This window comes from Ranitomeya variabilis, chromosome 1 (genome assembly GCF_051348905.1).
Source record: "Ranitomeya variabilis isolate aRanVar5 chromosome 1, aRanVar5.hap1, whole genome shotgun sequence".
Taxonomy (NCBI): Eukaryota; Metazoa; Chordata; class Amphibia; order Anura; family Dendrobatidae; genus Ranitomeya; species Ranitomeya variabilis.
Window position 1 is genome coordinate 264,873,357 of NC_135232.1, and position 27,906 is coordinate 264,901,262.

The 27,906-nt window shown below is 42.2% G+C and overlaps 1 protein-coding gene across 2 annotated transcripts in view; it reads left to right on the top strand.

Moving 5' to 3' along the window:
* Positions 1 to 27,906, top strand: part of LOC143814270 (clathrin heavy chain 1-like) — a 135,200-nt gene that overhangs the window by 12,145 nt on the left and 95,149 nt on the right. For both annotated transcript variants that reach the window (XM_077293442.1, XM_077293443.1), the window contains exon 2: positions 18,705 to 18,912. In XM_077293442.1, coding sequence (XP_077149557.1) covers positions 18,705 to 18,912 — 208 coding nt within the window. The remainder of the gene's footprint in view (positions 1 to 18,704; positions 18,913 to 27,906) is intronic.

Below are 27,906 nucleotides of genomic sequence, written 5' to 3' on the forward strand. Positions count from 1 at the left end.
ACGTATTTAAGTGCCACGTATCACGTATTTCAGTGCCACGTATTTCAGTGCCACGTATTTCAGTGCCACGTATTTCAGTGCCACGTATTTCAGTCACGTTTAGGGTTAGGGTTAGGGGTAGGGTTAGGGTTAGGGCTAGGGTTGGAGGTAAAGTTAGGGTTGGGGCTAAAGTTAGGGTTGGGGCTAAAGTTAGGGTTAGGGTTTGGATTACATTTACGTTTGGATTAGGGTTGGGATTAGAATTATGGGTGTGTCAGGGCTAGGGGTGTGGTTAGGGTTACCGTTGGGATTAGGGTTAGGGGTGTGTTTGGGTTAGGGTTTCAGGTAGAATTGGGGGGTTTCCACTGTCCAGGCACATCAGGGGCTCTCCAAGCGCGACATGGCGTCCAATCTCAATTCCAGCCAATTCTGCGTTGAAAAAGTAAAACAGTGCTCCTTCCCTTCCGAGCTCTCCCGTGCGCCCAAAAAGGGGTTTACCCCAACATATGTGTTATCAGCGTACTCGGGACAAATTGAACAACAACTTCTGGGGTCCAAGTTCTCTTGTTATGCTTAGGAAAATAAAAATTTGGGGGGCTAAAAATCATTTTTGTGGGAAAAAAAAGATGTTTTATTTTCACGGCTCTGCATTATCAACTGTAGTGAAACACTTGGGGGTTCAAAGTTCTCAAAACACATCTAGATAAGTTCCTTGGGAGGTCTAGTTTCCAATATGGGGTCACTTGTGGGGGGTTTGTACTGTTTGGGTACATCAGGGGCTCTGCAAATGCAACGTGACGGCTGCTGACCAATCCATTTAAGTCTGCATTCCAAATGGCGCTCCTTCCCTTCCGAGCTCTGTCATGCGCCCAAACAGTGGTTCCCCCCCACATATGGGGTATCAGCGTACTCAGGACAAATTGGAAAACAAATTTTGGGGTCCAATTTATTCTGTTACCCTTGTAAAAATACAAAGCTGGGGGCTAAAAAATCATTTTTGAGAAAAAAAAAACAATTATTTTCACGGCTCTGCGTTATAATCTGTAGTGAAACACTTGGGGGTTCAAAGCTCTCAAAACACATCTAGATAAGTTCCTTAGGGGGTCTACTTTCCAAAATGGTGTCACTTGTAGGGAGTTTCAATGTTTAGGCACATCAGGGGCTCTCCAAACGCAACATGGCGTCCCATCTCAATTCCAGTCAATTTTGCATTGAAAAGTCAAATGGCGCTCCTTCCCTTCCAAGCTCTGCCATGCGCCCAAACAATGGTTTACACCCACATATGGGGTATCAGCGTACTCAGGACAAATTGCACAACATTTTTTGGGGTCCAATTTCTTCTCTTACCCTTGGGAAAATAAAAAATTGGGGGCGAAAAGATCATTTTTGTGAAAAAATATGATTTTTTATTTTTACGGCTCTGCATTATAAACTTCTGTGAAGCACTTGGTGGGTCAAAGTGCTCACCACACATCTAGATAAGTTCCTTAGGGGGTCTACTTTCCAAAATGGTGTCACTTGTAGGGAGTTTCAATGTTTAGGCACATCAGGGGCTCTCCAAACGCAACATGGCGTCCCATCTCAATTCCAGTCAATTTTGCATTGAAAAGTCAAATGGCGCTCCTTCCCTTCCAAGCTCTGCCATGCGCCCAAACAATGGTTTACACCCACATATGGGGTATCAGCGTACTCAGGACAAATTGCACAACATTTTTTGGGGTCCAATTTCTTCTCTTACCCTTGGGAAAATAAAAAATTGGGGGCAAAAAGATCATTTTTGTGAAAAAATATGATTTTTTATTTTTACGGCTCTGCATTATAAACTTCTGTGAAGCACTTGGTGGGTCAAAGTGCTCACCACACATCTAGATAAGTTCCTTAGGGGGTCTACTTTCCAAAATGGTGTCACTTGTAGGGAGTTTCAATGTTTAGGCACATCAGGGGCTCTCCAAACGCAACATGGCGTCCCATCTCAATTCCAGTCAATTTTGCATTGAAAAGTCAAATGGCGCTCCTTCCCTTCCAAGCTCTGCCATGCGCCCAAACAATGGTTTACACCCACATATGGGGTATCAGCGTACTCAGGACAAATTGCACAACATTTTTTGGGGTCCAATTTCTTCTCTTACCCTTGGGAAAATAAAAAATTGGGGGCGAAAAGATCATTTTTGTGAAAAAATATGATTTTTTATTTTTACGGCTCTGCATTATAAACTTCTGTGAAGCACTTGGTGGGTCAAAGTGCTCACCACACAACTAGATAAGTTCCTTAGGGGGTCTACTTTCCAAAATGGTGTCACTTGTAGGGAGTTTCAATGTTTAGGCACATCAGGGGCTCTCCAAACGCAACATGGCGTCCCATCTCAATTCCAGTCAATTTTGCATTGAAAAGTCAAATGGCGCTCCTTCCCTTCCAAGCTCTGCCATGCGCCTAAACAATGGTTTACACCCACATATGGGGTATCATCGTACTCAGGACAAATTGTACAACAACTTTGGGGGTCCATTTTCTCCTGTTACCCTTGGTAAAATAAAACAAATTGGAGCTGAAATAAATTTTGTGTGAAAAAAAGTTAAATGTTCATTTTTATTTAAACATTCCAAAAATTCCTGTGAAACACCTGATGGGTTAATAAACTTCTTGAATGTGGTTTTGAGCACCTTGAGGGGTGCAGTTTTTAGAATGGTGTCACACTTGAGTATTTTCTATCATATAGACCCCTCAAAATGACTTCAAATGAGATGTGGTCCCTAAAAAAAAAATGGTGTTGTAAAAATGAGAAATTGCTGGTCAACTTTTAACCCTTATAACTCCGTCACAAAAAAAAATTTTGGTTCCAAAATTGTACTGATGTAAAGTAGACATGTGGGAAATGTTACTTATTAAGTATTTTGCGTGACATATGTCTGTGATTTAAGGGCACAAAAATTCAAAGTTGGAAAATTGCAAAATTTTCAAAATTTTCGCCAAATTTCCATTTTTTTCACAAATAAACGCAAGTTATATCGAATAAATTTTACCTTTAACATGAAGTACAATATGTCACGAGAAAACAATGTCAGAATGGCCAAGATCCGTCAAAGCGTTCCAGAGTTATAGCCTCATAAAGGGACAGTGGTCAGAATTGTAAAAATTGGCCCGGTCATTAACGTGCAAACCACCCTTGGGGGTGAAGGGGTTAAAGCACCACTCCACAACTGAAAAATAACACTGGAGTGCTGCTTTAAGATCCCATTGTAAGAACTATAACTCCCAGCATGTCCTGCAGATCCTATGGCATGCTGGGAGTTATAGTTCACCACAGGAGTGGCAAAGTGCTGTACTGTGTGTTGTAAAGACTAACCTTTTAATTGTGGCAGCCAGCCACACTGTGGTGAGGTAAAAAGCTGGAGCATCCCATGACTACACACACAGAGCCCTCCCTATTGTTGCCTCTCCACAGCACACGTCACAAGAGGAAGCTTGCAGATTCTAGTGGGGAGTCTGAAGGACCTGTGATGACATCAGAAGAGGGAGGGCACTGTGCCGTCATGTGATGCTCCAGCCCGCCCTCTTCATGACGTCACACAGGTCCTTATGCTTCAGCATCCAGCACAGCCTGGCAGGTATGCAGCGATCTTGTCCCCTCTGGCCCCTGCTGCTGCCCCCTCCTCCACCGGACACAGATCTCTACAGCTGCTGCAGGAATCCAGCACTGGGGAAACCATGTGTGTTTCAGTGAAGGACTATTCATTTGCTGTTCCCCGCTCACTGCTCAGCTGACAGGTGGGCGGGGAAGCGGCTTATGAATATTCACTGCACTTTAATCATGGGGACCACATGGGGACATTTTTCTGCCTCCTGCAAGTGGGATCTCAGTGCAATCCCACTCGCCACTGCCTCCTCCCCACGTGCTACATTCCGACTATAAGACGCACCCACACTTTCCTCCCAAATTTGGAGGAAAAAAAGTGCGTCTTATGGTCGGAAAAATACGGTACATTGGATTAATAGGTCCATTGTTAGTGCTGCAAGCATCAACTCGGGTGGTTTTTAGGAAGGGAAATGATTTATTATTTGAATTGAATTATTTTGATACCCACTATTATTCCCCTGTAAAACCAGAACAGACTTTGACATCAGCTGCCCTATCACAGTGCTGCTCACACGCGAGTTTGCCTTTCCCCATGGATTTCCAGAGCTGTGTGCACAAAGGCATTGCAACTGTCGGGAGCAGAATCACCACTGTAATATACAGCCTCTGCCCTGCTCTAGTGACGGAGAAAAGCAAATCCTTTGCTCACAATTGGTAAATTCCTAAAGCTGGACTGTCAAAAAATTCAAGAAAACAAAGCTCCACAACACATCCACTTATTTCCATTAAAATACTAGTATCCCACATGGTGAAAGAACTGACGCGTTTCTGGCGTCTTGAACGCCCTTAGATATAGTATGTCACGAATGCTTCTGGAAATAAAATTCAAAAACCTTTCAAACCAATCATTTAAAGGGGTTGTCTGGTCTAGATTGATAAGTGTACAATTACTTATGAATCCTTCCCCTCCCAGCGCACGCACTGTGCTCTGCGAGGATTCGCCAATTTCTGACCCGGTAACCGTGGTGATGTATGCGTTATACATACTCCCGGGCAGGGCCTGTCTAGTGGGTGCGGCCTCACTCCATACACTTCTAGAGACGAAGGGCACAACCGTCTAGTGGGCACAGCCTCTCTCAAGACAAGTGTGTATGGAGCGAGACTGCGCCCGCTATACCGGCTCTGCCCGGGAGTATGCATAATTTCTGTATACAATCTAACGACAGGAAAACTAGTTCCAATTAGTGAGTACAGGCTAGTTTACGTCGTAGTACACTCAAGGATGAAGAGCACAGGTTAAAAAAAAGGCAAAAAACCCTCAACGGATCTGCATAGTTCACATGTAAACAGCAGTGAGCTGCATGTCCAGCCTAAACCACAGAAGACGGTCAGCATACAGAAGAAATTTTTAACGACCGCCGATACGCCTTTTAACTTCGGCAGTTAAGGGTACTAATTCCTCAGAACCGCTTTTTAACAGCGCTGAGAAATAAGGTTATAGTGCCTCCCAGCATTGGAAAATCTACTGGAGGTAGCTGAAACAGAGAACATAATTCGGGTCGGTTTTTACCGACCCCAGTGTTGCGATCACCGTTATTCACAAAATAACGGTGACCACATAAAAAAAGTCCAATTTCCTATTTATTTCTCTCTCCTCTGACATGATCAGAGGAGAGAGAAATGGGGTCCCTCATGCCCACCTGGACCCTCCGGCTGTGTCCCTCTGCGTCTTCCGGGAAGAAAATGCCGGCTAGATTTTTCCTATTGATTCATTTTGATCACTATCATAGTGATCAAAATAAAAAAAATAAACCTAACCCCCTTTTATCACTCCCTTAATTGATACAATTTACAATTTTTTTTAAATTATTTTTATTTATTTCCATTTTTCCTTTACGGTTAGGATTAGGGCTGGGGTTAGGGTTGGGGTTAGAGCTAGGGTTATGTTTGGGTGTAGGGTTAGGGTTGGGGCTAAGGTTAAAGTTGTGGTTAGAGCTAGGATTCTGGTTGGGATTTTTCCATCAATGCTATGGATGTTTTTCAGCCGTGCAGGTGTCACCCCTGTGGCTGAATCGACCCCAGTGATGCCGTATAGGTGATTATGACAGATGGATCCAGGTTGAGCTAGGGTTGGGACTAGGATTAGAGCTAGGGTTGGGGTTAGGGTGGTCTTGGGGTTAGGGTTATGGTTAAGAGTGTGTTGGGATTAAGGCTGTTTTAGGGTTGGAGTTAGAATTGGGGGTTCCACTGTTTAGGTACATCAGGGAGTCTCCAAACGCGACATAGTGCCTGCCATTGATCCCAGCCAACTTTGCGTTCAAAAAGTCAGATGGTGCTCCCTCTCTTCTGAGCCCTGCCATACACACAAACAGTGTGTCTCCCCCACATACGGGGTATTGGCGTACTCAGGAGAAATTGCACAAATTTTGTGGTCCATTTTCTCCTGATATTCTTGAGAAAATAAGAAAAATTTGGTTCCAAATTAATTTTTTGTAAAAAAAAGTAAAATGTTCATTTTTTTCCTTCCACATTGCTGTAGTTATCGTCAAGCACCTGAAGGGTTAATAAACTTCTTGAATGTATTTTTTTGCACCTTGATGGGTGCAGTTTTTAGAATGGTGTACTTCTGGGTATTTTACCATCAATCATGGCCTCTGGGCGCCGCCTCCTCTTCCTTCAGTAGCGTCCCCTGCGCCTGCACTGTAAGTTTGAAGGGCAGCGCAACTGCGCATGCCCCCAAAAAAACAAACAAAAAAAACAGCGCAGGCATCGGGACCCTACCGAAGGAAGAGGAGGCGGCGCCTGTTGCGCAGAGGCCATGTTTGACTGTTGTGAGGCATCTAGATTCGGGGGAAAGACCTGCCCCAGGACAATTTCACGGTATGAGGAGCAAATTTCAAAAGTAATTATTGCAGCAGTGCCAGGGACCCGAACTAAAAGAGCCACCTTGTCAGAATGCAGCATTACTGCTGGACAAGGTGGCTCTTTTAGTTTCAAACGCCTGGGGGGGGGGTCACAGGTTCCCTTTAACTATTTTGTGTGATATGACTTTCTGATTTAAGGGCACAAAAAATAAAAGTTTGAAAATTGCAAAATTTTCTGTTTTATTAAAAAATTTTTCATAAATAAACGCAAGTCATATCGAAGAAATTTTACCACTAATATGAACTGCAATATGTCACGAAAAAACAGTCTCAGAATCAGTGGAATACGTTGAAGCTTTCCAGAGATATAACCTCATGGATTGGTAATCTGCATAGCCAGAGGGTTTTCTATAATTCATGCTGTTAGGTTGCCTTGTGTCTGATATTAAAGGGAACCTGTCACCCCCAAAATGGAAGTTGAGCTAAGCCCACTGGCATCAGGGACAGAATGCTGTAGATAAGCCCCCGATGTATCCTGAAAGATGATAAAAAGAGGTTAGATTATACTCACCCAGGGGCGTTCCCGCTGCGGTCTGGTCCGATGGGCGTCGCGGTCCAGACCGGGGCCTCCCATCTTCATAGGATGACGTCCTCTTCTTGTCTTCACGCTGCGGCTCTGGCGTACTTTGTCTGCCCTGTTGAGGGCAGAGCAAAGTACTGCAGTGCGCAGGGGCTCTCTGACCTTTCTCGGAGCCTGCGCACTGCAGTACTTTGCTCTGCCCTCAACAGGGCAGACAAAGTACGCCGGAGCCGCAGCGTGAAGACAAGAAGAGGACGTGATCGTAAGAAGATGGGAGGCCCCGGACCGGACCGCGATGCCCATCGGACCGCCCGCCCAGGTGAGTATAATCTAACCTCTTTTTCTCATCTTTCAGGTTACATCGGGGGCTTATCTATAGCATTACAGAATGCTGTAGATAAGCCCCTGATGCCGGTGGGCTTAGCTCAACTTCCATTTTGGGGATGACAGGTTCCCTTTAATATCCAAAAGGCTTCTCTCAATAGGAGACTCCTTTGCCGATTGCCACCTTCAATACCAACCTCAAAACTCTTTATTGCATCGGAATAGTTTTGCTGTCAATGTTGGCTAAATGCTCCACTTTTTACTTAAATTTTCTGAGAGCACATTGGATATAGCGAAGATTACAATACTTAAACACAGTGCAGTATACAACATGGCAGGTGTCACATTTGATACAACTGTCAATTGTATGGCACTCCTCATCCAGCATGGAGACATTTTATCTATTCCACAATGTGACAAACATTGCATCTATTGCCTCCATTTATATAGGCTAAGGGTATGTTTCCACGGTCAGGAAACGCTGCTTGTTTGACGCTGCGCAGAGCTGCAGCGTCAAACAAGCAGCGTCCAGATGTTCCAGCATAGTGGAGGGGATTTTATGAAATCCCGTCTCCACTATGCGTGGAAACCCGCACGCGGCGGCCCTGCGACTCCGGACATGCTGCGCGTCTTTTCAGATCGCAGCATGTCCGTACACCTTGCGGGGACGCAGCGTCCCCGCAAGGCATATCACAGGGCGCTATGGGAGAGAGCGATCATCCCGGATGTGAAGAGTTAACACATCCGGCATGATCGCGTCCCAGAAAGGGGGCGGGGCTTAGCGCCGAGCGGCTTCGCCGCTGCGGCGATACCGCCGGCCATCCTGACCGTGGAAACATACCCTAACCCTTCCGTATGCTGACAAGCAGAGGGGTGAAAACTGTGATCCTGTGTAAATTCACAGATGTACTGCTCTATATTGAAAGAGAAGATGCTACCATCACTCCGTGCCTTTGGTAGACGTGCACTTTTCCAAGAATGGAAAAAGATGTTGCACTTTGTCCCCAACTTGTTCTTTCCATGCCTAGAAGACTTGGTGCTGTCCTTAAAAATCCTGGAGGTCATTCAAAATTCATTTTTGCGTTAACTAATTCGTGTAAAACCAATGATTTTGCAATGCAAGTTATATTATTAATCTCTATTATTAATGTAAATTGTGTGTGTTCAGAGAGATATTGATTCAAATCTCACCTTTCAAAAGGGTATACTCTCTTATGCTGAGTACTTATATGGGGCTAAATTTGTCTTTTCTTCTAGGGGTTTAAATTTCATCATGTGCGCACACTCCCTTGGGTAAAGCTAAATGCGAAACGCGCGTCAGGGTGCCGATATACTACCAATGGCTCATATCGCTTTCCATCAGCACCTTATGTCTTTTTATAATTGTTTTTCACCCTGTTTTTGCCCAGAATATCCTGCTTTTGGGACATTGGGATAGCTATTTTGACTATTTGGAAATAGGATGTACACTACTGATGACATGATGGTCCAAATGCATATTACATTGTAACTTTTCTGAAAGCTCTTATTTTGAGATATATATATATATATCTATCTATATCTATCTATATACAGTTGTGGCCAAAAGTATTGACACTCCTGCAATTCTGTCAGATAGTACTCAGTTTCTTCCTGAAAATGATTGCAAACACAAATTCTTTGGTATTATTATCTTCATTTAATTTGTCTTAAATGAAAAAACACAAAAAGAATTGTTCTAAAGCCAAATTGGATATAATTCCACACCAAACAAAAAAGGGTGTGGACAAAAGTATTGGCACTGTTCGAAAAATCATGTGATGCTTCTCTAATTTGTGTAATTAACAGCAACTGTAACCTACCTGTGGCACCTAACAGGTGTTGGCAATAACTAAATCACACTTGCAGCCAGTTGACATGGATTAAATTTGACTCAACCTCTGTCCTGTGTCCTTGTGTGTACCTCATTGAACATGGAGAAAAGAAAGAAGACCAAAGAACTGTCTGAGGACTTGAGAAACCAAATTGTGAGGAAGCATGAGCAATCTCAAGGCTACAAGTCCATCTCTAAAGACCTGAATGTTCCTGTGTCCCCCGTGCGCAGTGTCATCAAGAAGTTTAAAGCCCATGGCACTGTGGCTGTCCTCCCTAGATGTGGATGGAAAAGAAAAATTGACAAGAGATTTCAACGCAAGATTGTGCGGATGTTGGATAAAGAACCTCGACTAACATCCAAACAAGTTCAAACTGCCCTGCAGTCCGAGGGTACAACAGTGTCAACCCGTACTATCCGTCGGCATCTGAGTGAAAAGGGACTGTATGGTAGGAGACCCAGGAAGACCCCACTTCTTACCCCGAGACATAAAAAAAGCCAGGCTGGAGTTTGCCAAAACTTACCTGAAAAAGCCTAAAATATTTTGGAAGAATGTTCTCTGGTCAGATGAGACAAAAGTAGAGCTTTTTGGGCAAAGGCATCAACATAGAGTTTACAGGAGTAAAAAAGAGGCATTCAAAGAAAAGAACATGGTCCCTACAGTCAAACGTGGCGGAGGTTCCCTGATGTTTTGGGGTTGTTTTGCTGCCTCTGGCACTGGACTGCTTGACCGTGTGCATGGCATTATGAAGTCTAAAGATTACCAACAAATTTTGCAGCATAATGTAGGGCCCAGTGTGAGAAAGCTGGGTCTCCCTCAGAGGTCATGGGTCTTCCACCAGGACAATGACCCAAAACACACTTCAAAAAGCACTAGAAAATGGTTTGAGAGAAAGCACTGGAGACGTCTAAGGTGGCCAACAATGAGTCCAGACCTGAATCTCATAGAACACCTGTGGAGAGATCTGAAAATGGCAGTTTGGAGAAGGCACCCTTCAAATATCAGGGACCTGGAGCAGTTTGCCAAAGAAGAATGGTCTAAAATTCCAGCAGAGCATTGTAAGAAACTCACTGATGGTTACCGGAAGCGGTTGGTCGCAGTTATTTTAGCTAAAGATTGTGCAACCAAGTATTAGGCTGAGGGTGCCAATACTTTTGTCTGGCCCATTTTTGGAGTTTTGTGTGAAATAATCAATGTTTTGCCTCATTTTCTTTTGTGTTTTTTCATTTAAGACAAATTAAATGAAGATAATAATACCAAAGAATTTGTGTTTGCAATCATTTTCAGGAAGAAACTGAGTATTATCTGATATATATATATATATAGTACAGACCAAAAGTTTGGACACACCTTCTCATTTTAAAGATTTTTCTGTATTTTCATGACTATGAAAATTTGTAAATTCACACTGAAGGCATCAAAACTATGAATTAACAGATGTGGAATTATATACTTAACAAATATACTTAACAAAAAAGTGTGGAACAACTGAAAATATAGTTTATATTCTAGGTTCTTTAATGTAGCCACCTTTTGCTTTGATGACTGCTTTGCATACTCTTGGCATTCTCTTGATGAGCTTCAAGAGATAGTCACCGAAAATGGTTTTCACTTTACAGGTGTGCCCTGTCAGGTTTAATAAGTGGGATTTCTTGCCTTATAAATGGGGTTGGGACCATCAGTTGTGTTGAGCAGAAGTCTGGTGGATACACAGCTGATAGTCCTACTGAATAGACTGTTAGCTGCTTTTGTCTTGCCATAATACAAATTCTAAGTAAAGAAAAACAAGTGGCCATCATTACTTTAAGAAATGAAGGTCAGTCAGTCCGAAAAATTGGGAAAACTTTGAAAGTGTCCCCAAGTGCAGTTGCAAACACCATCAAGCGCTATAAAGAAACTGGCTCACATCAGGACCGCCCCAGGATACGTTTATCCGAGTCACCAGCCTCAGAAATCGCAGGTTAACAGCAGCTCAGATTAGAGATCAGGTCAATGCCACATAGAATTGTAGCAGCAGACACATCTCTACAACAACTGTTAAGAGGAGACTTTGTGCAGCAGGCCTTCATGGTAAAATAGCTGCTAGGAAACCACTGCTAAGGACAGGCAACAAGCAGAAGAGACTTGTTTGAGCTTAAGAACACAAGGAATGGACATTAGATCAATGGAAATCTGGTTCCAACCACTGTGTCTTTGTGCGACGCAGAAAAGGTGAACGGATGGACTCTACATGTCTGGTTCCCACCGTGAAGCATGGAGGATGAGGTATGATGTTGTGGGGGTACTTTGCTGATGACACTGTTGGGGATTTATTCAAAATTGAAGGCATACTGAACCAACATGGCTACCACAGCATCTTGCAGCGGCATGCTATTCCATCCGGTTTGCGTTTAGTTGGACCATCATTTATTTTTCAACAGGACAATGACCGCAAACACACCTCCAGGCTGTGTAAGGGCTATTTGACCAAGAAGGAGAGTGATGGGGTGCTACACCAGATGACCTGGCCTCCACAGTCACCAGACCTGAACCCAATCGAGATGGTTTGGGGTGAGCTGGACCGCAGAGTGAAGGCAAAAGGACCAACAAGTGATAAGCATCTCTGGGAACTCCTTCAAGATTGTTGGTAGACCAATTAAGGTGACTACCTCTTGAAGCTCATCAAGAGAATGCCAAGAGTGTGCAAAGCAGTCATCAAAGCAAAAGGTGGCTACTTTGAAGAACCTAGAATATAAGACATAATTTCAGTTTCAGAATTTACAATTTTTTTGGTCTGTACTGTGTGTGTGTGTGTGTGTGTGTGTGTGTGTGTGTGTGTATGTATATGTATGGATGTGTATGTATATATATATATATATATATATATATATATATATATATATATATATATATATATATATATATATATATATATATATATATATATAGACATAGACATAGATATTATATAGATATTATATATATATATATATATATATATATATATATATATATATATATATATATATCTTCTCTTTGGCCTCATAGTAATTCAGTCTTTTAGGATTTATTGCATGATCGGCATATTACTTTAACTCCTTGTACTCTTTTGTGGCTGTGTTTTGCATTAGTTGTCCTCACATGTTCGTATTTTATCTTTTAATTTTTATATATTGTATTAATAAACTTTTGCGAGTTTATGGCATATAGCTTCCCGTCTTTCACTCTATTTTGATTCACAAGATACAAAATAGATTAATCCGATTGGTAAAAGGCAATCAAAACATTGTACCTACTCTACAGTGGTATCAGTAAAATTGTCTGCTCGGGGTGCAAATAATAAGCCCTCACACAGCCCAATATCCCGAAAATTGAAAATGTTACGGGTGTCAGAAAATGGTGTCACAAAGGAAAAATGTTTAGTTTTTATTAGAAAAATATTTAGAACTAGCTGAAGAGCCCGGCGTTGCCTGGGCATAGTAAATATCTGTGGTTAGTTATAGCACCTCACTTCTCTTATTTTCCCATCACGCCTCTCATTTTCCCCCTCACATCTCTCATTTTCTCCCTCACACCTCTCATTTTCCCCCTCACTCCTCTCATTCCCCCCTAACACTTGTCATTTCAACCTCACATCTGTCATTTTCCGATCACTCCACTATTTTCCCTCACTCCTCTCATTTTGCACTCACACCTTTTCATTTTCACCTCACACCTCTCATTTTCACCTCAGTATATACATGTTTGTCATCTCCCTTATATATAGTATACACCTGTATGTCATCTCCTGTATATAGTATATACCTGTATGTCATCTCCCCTGTATATAGTATATACCTGCTGTGTCATCTCCCCTGTATATAGTATATACCTGTATGTCATCTCCTCCTATATATAGTATATACCTGTATGTAATCTCCTCCTGTATATAGTATATACCTGTGTGTCATCTCACCTATATATAGTATATATCTGTGTGTCATCTCCTCCTGTATATAGTATATACCTGTATGTCATCTCCTCCTATACATAGCATATACCTGTATGTCATCTCCTCCTGTATATACTATATACCTGTAGGTAATCTGCTCCTGTATATAGTATATACCTGTGTCATCTCCTCCTGTATATAGTATATACCTGTATGTCATCTCCTCCTGTATGTAGTATGTACCTGTATGTCATCTCCTCTATATAGTATATACCTGTGTCATCTCTCCTGTATATAGTATATATCTGTGTCATCTCCTCCTGTATATAGTATATACCTGCGTGTCATCTCTGTAAATAGTATATACCTGTGTGTCATCTCCTCTGTAAATAGTATATACCTGTGTGTCATCTCCTCCTGTATATAGTATATATCTGTATGTTATCTCCTCCTGTATTAGACCTCGTTCACACGTTATTTGGTCAGTATTTTTACCTCAGTATTTGTAAGCTAAATTGGCAGCCTGATAAATCCCCAGCCAACAGTAAGCCCACCCCCTGGCAGTATATATTAGCTCACACATACACATAATAGACTGGTCATGTGACTGACAGCTGCCGGATTCCTATATGGTACATTTGTTGCTCTTGTAGTTTGTCTGCTTATTAATCAGATTTTTATTTTTGAAGGATAATACCAGACTTGTGTGTGTTTTAGGGCGAGTTTCGTGTGTCAAGTTGTGTGTGTTGAGTTGCGTGTGGCAACATGCATGTAGCGACTTTTGTGAGATGAGTTTTGTGTGGCGACATGCGTGTAGCAACTGTTTGTGTGTCGAGTTGCATGTGACAGGTTAGTGTAGCAAGTTGTGGGCAGCAAGTTTTGCGCATGGCGAGTTTTGCGCGTGGCGAGTTTTATGTGTGGTGCCTTTTGAGTATGTGCAAGTTTTGTGTGAGGCAACTTTTGCATGTGTTGCAACTTTGGTGCATGTGGCAATTTTTCCGCGTGTGCAAGTTTTGCATGTGGCGAGTTTTCCATGAGGCGAGTTTTGCATGTGGAGAGTTTTGCGCGTGGCGAGTTTTGAGCGGCGACTTTTGTGTTTCAACTTTTATGTGGCGAGGTTGGTGTATGTGTGGTGAAATGTGCGCTGAGGGTGGTATTTGTGTTCGAGCACGTGGTAGTGTGTGGCACATTTTGTGTGTGTGTTCATATCCCCGTGGTGGTGTGGTGATTATCCCATGTTGGGGCCCCACCTTAGCAACTGTACAGTATATACTCTTTGGCGCCATCGCTCTCATTCTTTAAGTCCCCCTTGTTCACATCTGGCAGCTGTTAATTTGCCTCCAACACTTTTCCTTTCATTTTTTTCCCCATTATGTAGATAGGGGCAAAATTGTTTGGTGAATTGGAGAGCGCGGGGTTAAAATTTCACCTCACAAAATAGCCTATGACGCTCTCGGGGTCCAGATGTGTGACTGTGCAAAATTTTGTGGCTGTAGCTGCGACGGTTCAGATGCCAATCCCGGACACACACACAGACACACACACACACACATACATACATACATACATACACACATACATACACACACTCAGCTTTATATATTAGATTGAGAGTCCTCAGTGTTTGTATATATAAAAAAAAAAAAAAGTAAACAAATATTTAGGGTAAATGTTTCTGCAGAACCCCATATGCCAGTCTCCTATACATGATATATCTTTTAATTATTTGGCAGCATGTCATCATAGGAGGCATTGTAATTATTAACTTATACCGTTTACAGAGCTCTATACAGTTTATACAAGTATTAACATTACTTGGCCCACGCTTGTGGCAGGTATACAGAAGAGATAATGGTGATTAAAGCTGTGCTGCTTTTGTAAAATGAAGGAAAATATAAACTCCGGTACTGTTCCCTGGGGTATTGGCTGTAGTGCTTTCCCCGTGGAACAACTGGCGCACATCTTGCTTTGCTTGCCTTTTCTAGCAGTTTAAAGTAGCCTTGGGTTAGTAGTTTATTCACTGGATGATTCATGCTGGAAGTGTCCCAACGCTCACTGAGAATTGCTGTATTGTGTGAACATTTAGAACAGTAAAAATATTTCATCGCAAACGGACTACTTCAGCATGTATAATAATAGTAAGCATTTTCTCCGCAGACAACACAACAGCAACCTAAAAATATAATAAAAAATCGTATTATACCCTTCCCTTTCAATTCATTCAAGTCTTTTATGATCTCATGGTTAAGACTGGCCAAATATCTTGTTCTAACAGTACTATGTAAATGAGTAACTGATATCCCCATGTGTCTTCTGAGAGTCGCACAATGCACTTTGTAGCATCACTCAGCACCTTTTGCACTTGACATTACAATGAAAGAAATGCATTGAAGGGATTCTCAAGTTCTTTTCTGGTTAGAATTGTAAGTGCCCGTAAAAACAAAGCAACTTTGTAGTTTACTTCTTATTAGAGATCCTAACTGTTCTCAATGCAGTAATTTTTAATTTTATAGTGTACAGTTTGTTGCCTAGGTTACCGGCCACTCTGCGGTCTCATAGTGGCCGGTTACCTAGGTAGGGAGCTTGTATGCGTAGCCGGCTCTATGCTTTACTCTCCCATGCTGCAGAGCCAAAACCTCCTCTCCTAACAGCATTGGTCAGCGGCACCACCAATCTGCCGGTCCGAACTGTCAGGCTGCAGGAGTGCACCACCCTCTGCAAAGCAAGAAGCTGGGTGCGGTGCGCCCCTAAGGGTTGAGACAACCCTTGTGATATCCTTGTCTGTGCCTAAAAGTTTGACTCAAGGAGAAACTTAGGCTACTTTCAGACTTGCGTTTCCCTGATCTGCGGCAGGCTGCGGACTTCCTCCGTGAAGCCCCGCCCTCGGCAGCACCTCCGCCGCTAGCTCCGCCTACTTCTGCATGCGGCCCGCATGCAACCTCCGTACCTATCTTTAACATTAGGTACGCAGGTCGTGCCGCTGTATGCGGATGCTGCCGCATGCGTCGTTTTGACGATGCGGCGACCAGCGTAGGACGCAGCCTGTAGCATTTTTTTTTTCCGCATCGTCAAAACGACGCATGCGGAAGCATCCGCATACAGCCGCACGACCTGCGTACCTAATGTTAAAGATAGGTACGGAGGTCGCATGCGGGCCGCATGCAGAAGTAGGCGGAGCTAGCGGCGGAGGTGCGGCCGGGGGCGGGGCTTCACAGAGGAAGTCTGCAGCCTGCCGCAGATCAGGGAAACGCAAGTCTGAAAGTAGCCTTAGATGCACATAATCTGCAAAAGTAAGTTGTGTAGAAGCCATGTATGTCACGGACGTCTGTGTCTTCACACATTTATCAGAACTTAAAAGACAAAAAATTTGGGGAATTCAGATGCTGGCAAATCTGTCACTTTTTTTGGTAAATGTCCACATTAGGGTCAGAGGGTAATAAAGTATATGTTCACATGTGGCGTTTTTGCAGTGTTTTTTTTGCTACTTTTCACATTACCAGAGAATGAGCTTTCCGAAGTCAAGTAGAACATTTTTGTACAGAGAAGAACATAACAGACTAATATCACCTGCCGGTGTTCCATCCTCACCGATCGCTTAAGCAAATAGAATTAGGAAGATGTTTCTATGGACCCTTCTACATGATTTTTGGTTGAAAAAATGTTTTGCTGTTATTGAAAAATTTTGCTCAGTTAGCATTTTTGTTGCGCTATCTATTGCTGGCTACAGAGTGAGTTAATTGAGAATCTGTCAGTGAGCTTGTCCTGTGGGGAGGGTTTCTAACGCTTAGGGTAAGTCCACACAGGACGTTTCTGCTGCGTTTTTTTATGCTAATTTTCAGCTGCTTTTTACAGTACCAGCAAAGCCTATGAGATTTCAGAAATCTCATGCACACACATTGGTTTTTTGTTTGATCAGTATTTTGTGCTTTGCTGCGTTTTTTTGACATAGAGCATGTCACTTCTTTCAGCGTTTTTGCTGCGTTTTTGCAGCATTTTTTCACCCATTGACTTGAATGGGTGTTGAAAAAAACGCAGTAAAAACGCAGGTATCATTATTTGCTGCATTTTTGCTGCTGAAAATCCAAGGACATTAGCCTGGACAAAGAGAAAAAAAAACCCGCAACAAATACGCAACAAAAACGCACCTAAACCTGCGTTTTTGACGCAGCTTCTTTCCTGCCAAGATGATCAGGTTTTGCTTCAGAAAAAAATATGCAGCAAAAACGTCCTGTGTGAACTTACCCTTACAGTATGTGCACACTACAACATTTTCAGGCATATTATGCGTAAAAGCTCTAATTGACTGCCGCAAAATATGGGACAAAACACATTGCTGTCATCATGTTTCAGCCTACGTCTCATCTTGTAACTGTTTCATGGTTCGGCAAACTTGGAGCAGTTAACGCAAGTGATATGTTCAATCTTTGGGCACCGTTGTTTGGAAGCCGCACACTATACAGGAAAAAGATGCCGGTGGTGGAGCCACCGTTAAAGCAGCCTCAAAGCTGCCGGGGGAGCCACTTCTGGAAATAAGTTGCTGTTTTAGGACACAAAACTCCGTGGGTGTGCCGATGTATCCTAAACGTCATATGCAGGTTAATAGCTTTCTAAAACTGCCTCGCTACCACACTGAAAGCGTGGAAAAGTGAACTTCATTCTTCCTGGCAGCCACTGGCTTTCAGTCACTACTCCAGCACACTGACTGACAGCTGTCGCTGCACTGATATTCTGCATAGATGGCTGTCAGTCAGTGTGCTAAGGCATGCTTACAGCTGCCACTCCCGGATTACTGAGCGGTGACTGAAGCTGCGTGGGGATGCCTCTATGACTGAAAGCCGGAGGCCGGGCAGCTTTAAAACTTAAATAACCTTCTGATTAACCCCATATTTGCTGGTTAATAGCGTTTGGGGACATGACCAGCTTTTTTTTTTTTCTTAATGAATCTGCACCTTTATTTTTAATTGGTGGGCCTTAACGAAATCCTAATACAAAGGGACGTGCCTGCTTCCCAATGGCTGCTGAAAAAAACAACGTCTCAGACCTATTTGGAGATCAATATGTATACTCAGAAAAAAGCAGAAGTGCACCTTAAAAACATGAATATATTTGTATATATATATGTGTGTGTGTGTGTATATATAATATATATATATACCGTAAGTGCTTCACGCTAAACTAGGAGATCATCAAAAAGATAATTTATTTCAGTTCTTCAATACAAAAGGTGGAACTCCAATATTATAGTCATTAGAAACAGATAGTGATGAAGGTAAGTTGGGTGTCACAGCTAATTTAATAGGATCATGTAACAACCAATACCGAGGCTGTAAAAGGGAAACTGCAATAATTTTAATGAGAGCAATTTGCAGAATTGATCTTAAGCCCAAAATACAGGGTGTCCCTATCTTCATATTCTGGCTGTGTCAAGTGTTTGCAAGTCACGCCATATTTTCATCCTTGACAGTGAAAGCATTGCACAAAGATGGATAGGCAAAGTGAAAGCACCGGCCGTAGTTCTCTAGTTGTTTTGTCACTAGCGTTTGTTCAGGTAACCAATATATAGTTGGGTGTTGTATTATATAGGCATATGCTTATTGTATTTATTTTCCTATATTTCAGCTCCAGAATGTGGGAATCAATCCAGCCAACATTGGCTTCAGCACTCTTACCATGGAGTCTGACAAGTATATCTGTATTCGTGAGAAGGTTGGAGAGCAGGCTCAGGTGGTTATCATTGATATGGCAGATACAAACACTCCATTGAGACGTCCGATATCTGCTGAAAGTGCCATCATGAACCCAGCATCTAAAGTCATTGCTCTGAAAGGTGAGTCTTCTACATGGCTTCAGCATCTACATTTGTATTCATGCATAGATAGTAAAAAGGCTGAGCAGTGACAATTGTCTAAAGATTTGTGCTTTCGCTTTTTTTGCCACAGATAATTGTACATCAACCATACAACTATTGATCCAGACTCTTCTTCATAGGTACTTTAGTTGTCAATACACCTAAAGCTCTCAAAAGAAGCCCCCCATTATTTTTTTAGAAGTGTATATATGTATGTAGTGTCTTGTCAGTGTATTATTGTACTTCCCTACCTTCACCTTGTCTCGGATCCTTGGGCATTCTGCTCCTCTTTGCAGTAATGTCACCACTCTTCAGACTTCAGACTCTTTTATAACTATTTATGTGATCTAAGAATGTTCTATCCTGACATCGCTATAGATTTGTATGCAAAAAATGAATATTTCTTAGCTATAATTGTATTTTTTATTAAATGTATATGTGTACAAAGTTTAATAAACCAAAAAACTTAAGATTTCAATAGTATGAAGTTTCATATGGTAGACACAGGGGTCAATATCTCCATTACTTCTATACATGAACAGTACATTTAGCCATTAATATCTATATGGCTGACATGCTTTTACCCATAGAATATGCTCTGCTATGCTCGTGTCACATGTTTGATCTTGCTTCTTTAGGGGGTATACTGCACTAAACTTTTCCTCAGCACTGCAAATTGACCATATGGTCGGAAACTATAAACCACTTAAACTGTAGCCAAGGCAGACTAAGGCTTCTTTCACACTTCCGTCGGTACGAGGCCGTCACAAAGCGTCGGCGCAACGTACCGATGGACAGTGGTGATTTTTTGCACAACGTGGGCAGGGGACGCAGTGTTTCAACGCGTCCGCTGCCCATTGTGAAGTCCCAGGGAGGAGGGGGTGGAGTTCCCGCCGCGCCTGCGCAGTTCAAAATGCAGGACCCGACGTACGAAAAAATGTTCCCTTGAACGTTTTTTTCACTACGACGGGCTGCCAAATACCGACGCATCCAGTGCACGACGTATGGAACGTGTGTCCATACGTTGTGATGCGTCAGTAATACAAGTCTATGGAGAAAAAACGCATCCTGCGGGCAACTTTGCAGGATGCGTTTTTTCTCCAAAACGACGCATTGCGACGTAGGCCAAACGACGCAAGTGTGAAAGAAGCCTAAGCATGGCGGAAGCAGGGACGCAACACCAAATAGCTTCTGGCCTTGCGCAGACACAATAATGATGCCTAGAGCCGGGTGGAGCACAGAGCGACGGGGTGTGCACATGCACAACGGATCCCATAAGTACTGAATTGGTTAAGGAGAAATATCTGCCTATAAGTAAAAAAGAAGAAAATAATTTGCTTTGCAAAGCTCTATTTTAATGTAGTACCGTCTGAATTTAATGCAGGTAAAAGCCAAGACATTGCTATTAGACTTGTGCAGAATGAATACAGAGACGGCTGTAAAGAGCTCAATAAACAACGCTGGGGGTACTTCTAGTCTGTAGTGTAATAATAAAGGATAAGCACTTTATTCCATTGCAGAATTCCTGAGATTCTTCTGTTGCACTAGATATAAATAAGTCATTGATTTATTTCTTCAGCTCAAGTGAAATGTGAACACTGCACCCCCCCCCCCCCCCCACACCCAAACTGCCTGGTCCATACATGGCCACAGCAATTCTGTAATGGGGTAAACAGAAATAATTGGGACTGCTAGACTAATTCTTAAGTCAAGAATAGAAGATACACACTTGGCAGCCTCAGCGTGGTCACATACATTCGACATGTGGTTTTACTGGAAGACTGCCCCATTTCTTAAATAGTCGTGTCTGCGCACTTTTTTATGGGGTTATGCAAATGTTGCTGTTTTTGTATTTTTTTTTCCCCCTGCTCAGATTTGTCACAAATTCTAAAGGATTTCTTAGTCCCAGCATAATGAATGAGATTCCTGAAGTCTCATGGATACAAGTCTTTCTCACTAAATTAGAATATCATCAAAAAGTTAATTTATTTCAGTTCTTCAATACAAAAAGTGAAACTCATATATTATATAGTCATTGCAAACAGAGTGATCTATTTCAAGTGTTTATTTCTGTTAATGTTGATGATTATGCTTACAGCCAATGAAAACCCAAAAGTCATTATCTCAGTAAATTAGAATACTTTATAACACCAGCTTGACAAATTATTTTAAAATCTGAAATGTTGGCCTACTGAATTGTATGTTCAGTAAATGCACTCAATACTTGATTTGGGCTCCTTTTGCATCAATTACTGCATCGATTTGGCGTGGCATGGAGGCGATCATCCTGTGGCACTGCTGAGGTGTTATGGAAGCCCAGGTTGCTTTGATAGCAGCCTTCAGCTCGTCTGCATTGTTGGGTCTGGTGTCTCATCTTCCTCTTGACAATACCCTATAGATTCTCTATGGGGTTAAGGTCAGGCGAGTTTGCTGGGCAATCAAGCACAGTGATACTGTTGTTTTTAAATCAGGTATTGGTACTTTTGACAGTGTGGACAGGTGCCAAATCCTGCTGGAGAAACAAATTTCCATCTCCAAAAAGCTTGTCAGCAGAGGGAAGCATGAAGTGCTCTAAAATTTCCTGGTAGACGGCTGCGCTGACTTTGATCTCGTTAAAACTCAGTGGACCTACACCAGCAGATGACATGGCTCCCCAAACCATCACTGATTGTGGAAACTTCACACTAGACCTCAAGCAGCTTGGAATGTGTGCCTCTCCACTCTTCCTCCAGACTCTGGGACCTTGTTTTCAGATTAAAGTAAATTTTGCATTTCATTTAGAATTCAACACCTTGGCCCACTGATCACCACCCAGTTTTTTTTCTCCTTGGCCCAGGTAAGACGCTTCTGGCGTTGTCTATTGGTCATGAGTGGCTCGACACAAGGAATGTGACACTTGTAGCCCATGTCCTAGATACTTTTGTGTGTGGTGGCTCTTGAAGCAATGACTCCAGCAGCAGTCCACTCCTTGTGAATCTCAAATTTTAGAATGACCTTTTCTGAACAATCCTTTCAAGGCTGCAGTTATCCCGGTTGCTTGTGCACCTTTTTCTATCACACTTCTTCCTTCCACTCAACTTTCCATTAATATACTTGGATACAGCACTCTGTGAGCTGGCAGCTTTTTTTTTTTTTAGCAATGACCTTTTGTGGCTTACCCTCCTTGTGGAGTGTGTCAATGACTGCCTTCTGGACATCTATCAAGTCAGCAGTCTTCCCCATGATTGTGGACCCTACTGAAACAGACTAAGGGACCTTTTTAAATGCTTAGGAAGCCTTTGCAGGTGTTTTATGTTAATTAATTTACTGAGCTAATGACTTTTGGGTTTTCACTGGCTGTAAGTCATAATCATCAACATTAACATAAATAAACACTTGAAATAGATCACTCTGTTTGTGATGACGCTATATAATGAGTTTCACTTTTTGTATTGAAGAACTGAAATAAATTAACTTTTTGATATTCTGATTTAGTGAGAAACACTTGTACTTTGCTTATTTTTCCTTGCAGATTTAAATCTGCAGCATGTCAGTTTTTTCAATGTTTTTGCAGCGTTTTTTCACCCATGAGAAGCAATGAGTAAGTGCAAAAAGCGACAAAAATGCTGTCTTCAATTTTAGCAGTGTGTTTGGTGAAAAACACAGGTACAGCAGAATGTGAAACACATTTATTTTTGTGATCTTCCCAATGTTTAAACAATACCATCTTAGTATCCTCACATGATTATGGCTGTTAGTACAGCTTAAGGGTATGTGCACATGTTGCGGATTCCATTGCAGGTTTTTCTGCGCAGATTCCCCGTTGATTTTGCGCAGTTTGTGTGGATTTCACCTGCATTTTTACACCTGTGGATTCTTATTATGGAATAGGTGTAATTGACATGCTGCGGAAAATAAACCGCAGCGTTTCCACGTGGAATTTTCCGCAGCATGTGCACTGCAGATTTGGTTTTCCATAGGTTTACATGGTACTGTAAACCGCATGGAAAACTGCTGTGAATCCGCAGGGCCAAATCCGCTGCGAATCCACAGCCAAATCCGCAACGTGTGCACATACCCTTAAGCTCCACTCCAGCATTGTTTCTTGTTGTTTTTTTTTTTTTTTTTTCACCGCTACAAGTCCCCTGTCCCCATCTGATAGCTGCCATCGTCATCTGTTTTCACCACTGCTCTGGTCCGTCGCATGCTCTTTGTGACTTGCTGGCTGTTCCAGTGTTTTATGGAGCAAGCCAGAGGTCACTCTTCATTGCAAGTCTATGAGAGCCTCATAGTGACCACTTTCTGTCTCTCATGGACTTGCATGGAGGCTTGTGACGTCGGTTCTGGCTTCCAGCCAGTCATAAGCTGCTCTCACAACATGGCGCCGCGGGACTGGATCGGCAACCAAAAACGGTGAAGACTACGGAGGACAGGGGACTTGCGTTTAAAGCACCACTCCAACGGTGAAAACAAAGTGGAGTGGTGCTATAATTAAATGTAGTGATTTCTGTTACAGTAAACAATGCCTGACCAACTCTATGACCTACCAATGTGTGAAAATGACCAATGCCCAACCAACTTAATGCCCTGCCTATGTGTTAGGTAAACAATGCCTTACCAATTTAACTTCCCCCTGCTGTTTTTACATTTGTAATTGTGTATTTTTCATAAACTCATATAACCTTAGTTATCGGCTACGCTTCATACATGAATTCAGCTTTTTTTGTTCAGGATAGTCACTATTTTTCAGACGTAAAACACTTTTTTTCCACTAAATAATTTTATCAAATTGCCCTTTTTACAAAAAATGTTTTATGGTTTTGCATATGTCTTGCATTGGTGGCCTAACACCTTGTATTGTTTATACTTACAAGGTGGAAGCAAAGCTGAAGTTTGGGATCCTGCTGAAAAAAGCACAAAAAAAAAAATGCAGCAAGAAAAGCAGCTAAAAAACAGCAAAACCTCCTGTGTTTTGTCTGCAGCTTTTTTAAAGCCAAAAGATCAGGTTTTGGCTGCAGAAAAAAGCAACGTGTGAACATAGATTAAGACTGCTGCTTTCCTGCAAAAACCATTAGTCGTTAATGGAAGATCCCCTCCTCCTCCGCATGTCTGCATGGTTATTGTGTATTGTAGCCTCACAGCAGCTGCGAGTTTGTCTCTTTCCTCTGGCCCTGGTGAACAAATCAGTGTCTTATATCCAAATATCAAAAGAATTGATTTTTTAAAAGATTTTCTTTAAACAATTGACCTGTCATTTTTTGCCTAATATTTTCTTATTCTCTGTATATTCAATAAATGTTGTAGGGATAAACTCACTGTGGGATTTCTGGGTTGTTTGGATAACAAATGACAAAGGGTGGCCCTTTTCTTTAGAAAAAAAAATCTATGCATGTCGACACAAGGACCTCAATTCAAAACTTTGCAAAAAGTTTTGCTTAACTCAAGGCTTTAAAAAATGTAGCATCTTTTGGAGCTTTTACACCATTTTTGCCCAGCTCCGGCAAAGCGAACTGGAGTGTTGGGCGGCAACTCCGCTCATCAAAATCTTGGCCAGTGGTGGGGAATCTTACGCCAGGAATCTTACTCCTGTGAGATTCATGGTGAAGCGTCTGGCCCCTAATGAACCAGGTGTCGCCCCCCACCATCCCTTCATTTAGACCAGCATGAAAATCGCTTGTCTTGATGAATTCGGGCCAATGTGTGGTGGCATTGCGGATCAGCCATATTCTGATTAATGGCGCTGAACTGCAATGTCAAAAACGCCTGTGGACCTGGGACTGTTTCTGAAAGAAAGCAAATGTTTTCTTCAATTCCTGGATAACCTTTGTAAGGAATCTGTCTAGTCACACAAGCTGACATGCTGCATTTCCTTATCTATCTTTGCCCTTTTCTTTGTGGGAGGATAATTGGTCTCGACACTGTCTAAAGCATAAACTGTCTTTGTTGCTGTAGCCGTCAATCAGAGCACACGTTTCATTTCATAAACTGCTCCGGAAAAATGAAAGCTGCACTGTGATTGGTTGCTATGAGCAATCTATAGCTTTTTCTGTTATATATTTTTTTATATGTACATTCATATTCTCCATTTTTTTAGTCTTGGGAAAGTACTTGCTTTCAGTGTTACTTCAGGGAAGGGTCATTGCTTTTCAGTGACTAAATAGAGCATTATTCATTGATTGCCCCCTGTCAGACATGTCAGTCAGCCCTCGCTGTTTTCTTACCAGAGTACTAGATGTTCTGCTATGGCTGATATGAATGGTTCCCTTACTAGCCGGGTAATTGACACCTTTCTTGCGAAGACTTCTTTTTAAGGGTACCGTCACACTAAGCGACGCTGCAGCGATAGCGACAGCGATGCCGATCGCTGCAGCGTCGCTGTTTGGTTAGTGTTAATTTGCTTGTTTCCCCAGGTTTTCCTTTTCAGTGTTTAGTTGGGCTAGTTTCACATGAATAATGGTGCTCTATGTCAAGAACTTAATGGAGGTTTGTCAGGATCCCCCAAAAACTATATTACAACAGGAACCCTGACAGAACCCCCTACGTAGCTGTTCACTTGAAAGGAGCTGACAGTCACTGTGCAGAAAATACAAATACTGCCAGGACGGAGGCCATGCTGGGTACAGAGTGACTGTCAGTGCCATTCAACTGAATGCCAATTTTGGGGGTCAAAATACAGTTTTTTGGGGGGATTCCAACAGAAATCTAAATGTAGTGCTCAGTCTGGAGCATTACATTTAGGCTGTGTGCACATTTTTAGGAATTTTCGCATTTTTTCGCTATAAAAACGCGATAAAGCCGTGAAAAAGCGCATACATTAAGCATCCTATTATTAGAATGCAATCCGCATTTTTTGTGCACATGCTGTTTTTTTTTTCCCACGGCGGAATCGCATTCCGGAAAAAAACGCAGCATGTTCATTCTTTGTGCGGAATCGCAGGGATTCCGCACACATAGGAATGCATTGATCCGCTTACTTTCTGCATGTGGCTATGCCCACCATGCAGGAAGTAAGCTGATCATGTGCGGTTGGTACCCCGGGTGGAGGAGAGGAGACTCTCCTCCATGCCCTGGGAACCATATAATTGTTTTAAAACAAGAATTAAAATAAAAAATCATGATATTCTCACCTTCCGGCGTCCCGCGCAGCTTTCCCGCTCCTCACGACGCTCCGGTCCCAGTAATGCATTGTGAAAATGACCTGTGATGACGTGCGGTCATCTGGGGTCATGCCGCAAAGCATTACTGGGACCAGAGCATCGCGAGGAGCGGGAAAGCTGCGCGGGACGCCGGAAGGTGAGAATATCACTATTTTTTTTTTTTTTTTATTATTATTTTTAACACTCTATCGCTTACTATTGATGCTGCATAGGCAGCATCAATAGTAAAAAGTTGGTCACACTTGTCAAACACTATGTTTGACAAGTGTGACAAACCTGTCAATCAGTTTTCCAAGTGATGCTATAGATCGCTTGCAAAACGCTAGTGTTTAGTGGGAAAACGCATGCCAATTCCGCATGTGATATACCCGCAGCAGGAGTTGCAGAATTGCTGCGGAAATTTCCGCTGCAATTCCTGAACGTGTGCACTTAGCCTAAAGTACCCCTCTCATATACACACACAAATATATATCTTATACCTGTGTGTTAATATACTCTCCGCGATCCGGCATCGTCCTGCTCTGCTTCCCAGTGACTTCACAGCAATTGAGACTCGCTCTATGCTCTGTGTGAGTCGGTAGTCTGTTTTAGGATGAAAGCCTTTTGAGCCTCGTTCTGTAAAAGTCACTTCCAGGCCACGCAGAGCACAGCGTGACCCAGAGAGTCTGCAGACATCACTGAGAAGAACTCCCCTGGATCCCGCAGAGAACAAAGGTAGGTGAGTATATTAATACACTCACACTACATTACATGCATATATACACATATTTAATAAATGAAATATAGATGGGAGTGCTTCTTTAATGTGAACATAGCTGAAACCATTTTGTTTTCTCCCATAGGTTCACTGTGCGCTAGGGGTCTTCATATACTGTGACTGTTCTATGCGAATGCCTAGATATCAGACTCTGCTCTGCTGGTTACACTGTATTCCTGCTCCTCTATTGCATATTTTATTGTGTTGGCTAATATCCTTTATATCTTTTAGCTTCTTAATATGCTTTCCCCTTCCCTTACTTTTCTATTTTTTACTTATGCTTTCTGTGTTTTTTTTTTTATTTCCTTCTGCTTTCTCTTCTCAAACAGACGGTGAGTTCTTACTTTGTCTTGTCTCGTGTCTTGGTGTGCGGGAACGTTGATATAATGTATACTGGATCACTGTTTTGTTTCAGTTACTATCTTGTTTGGCCAGTACTGTCGGTATATGTGACTACATTTTCTCATTTCATTGTTTGATGTTCCATTGTATCAGATCATAACATAATGTTCGATAATGCTATATTCAACGATCAGTGCCTTGGTGTGTTGTATGGGTTTGATATCCAGGTATTTGGATCAATTCATAGTTAATTTCAGCAAAAAGCGCATTCAGTTATTGATAAATTTCGATCCAAATGTTTGATTCGGTTCTGATAGGAAATTGATTTAGCAACTCCACATTAATGCACTGCCTTTTACTACACCATGCACTAATCCGTATAATATGCCTTTAAAAGAGAAACTGTATTGTTGAGAATGCTACCAAGTCTGCAGTTAATGTTTTAGAGCAGGTTGATATACTGAATCTTTATCTGCAAAAATATTTATGAATGTTAATTTAATTTCTGCTCATTCTGGGCTTTGCAATACAGTGGCTAGTCCTGGACTGATTGGCAGTATTTCCTGTGCATACATAGATGGCTGCCAATCACAAGGTGGGAGCGCCCACTAGACTCCTCTAAATCCAGAATAAGCAAAAGTTTAGAGAAATTTAGCCACACATTTTTACATCAACCTGTTCCTTCTGTGCATTTTCGACTTGACAGGTTCCTTCCAAGGAGAAACTGTCTACTCTCGA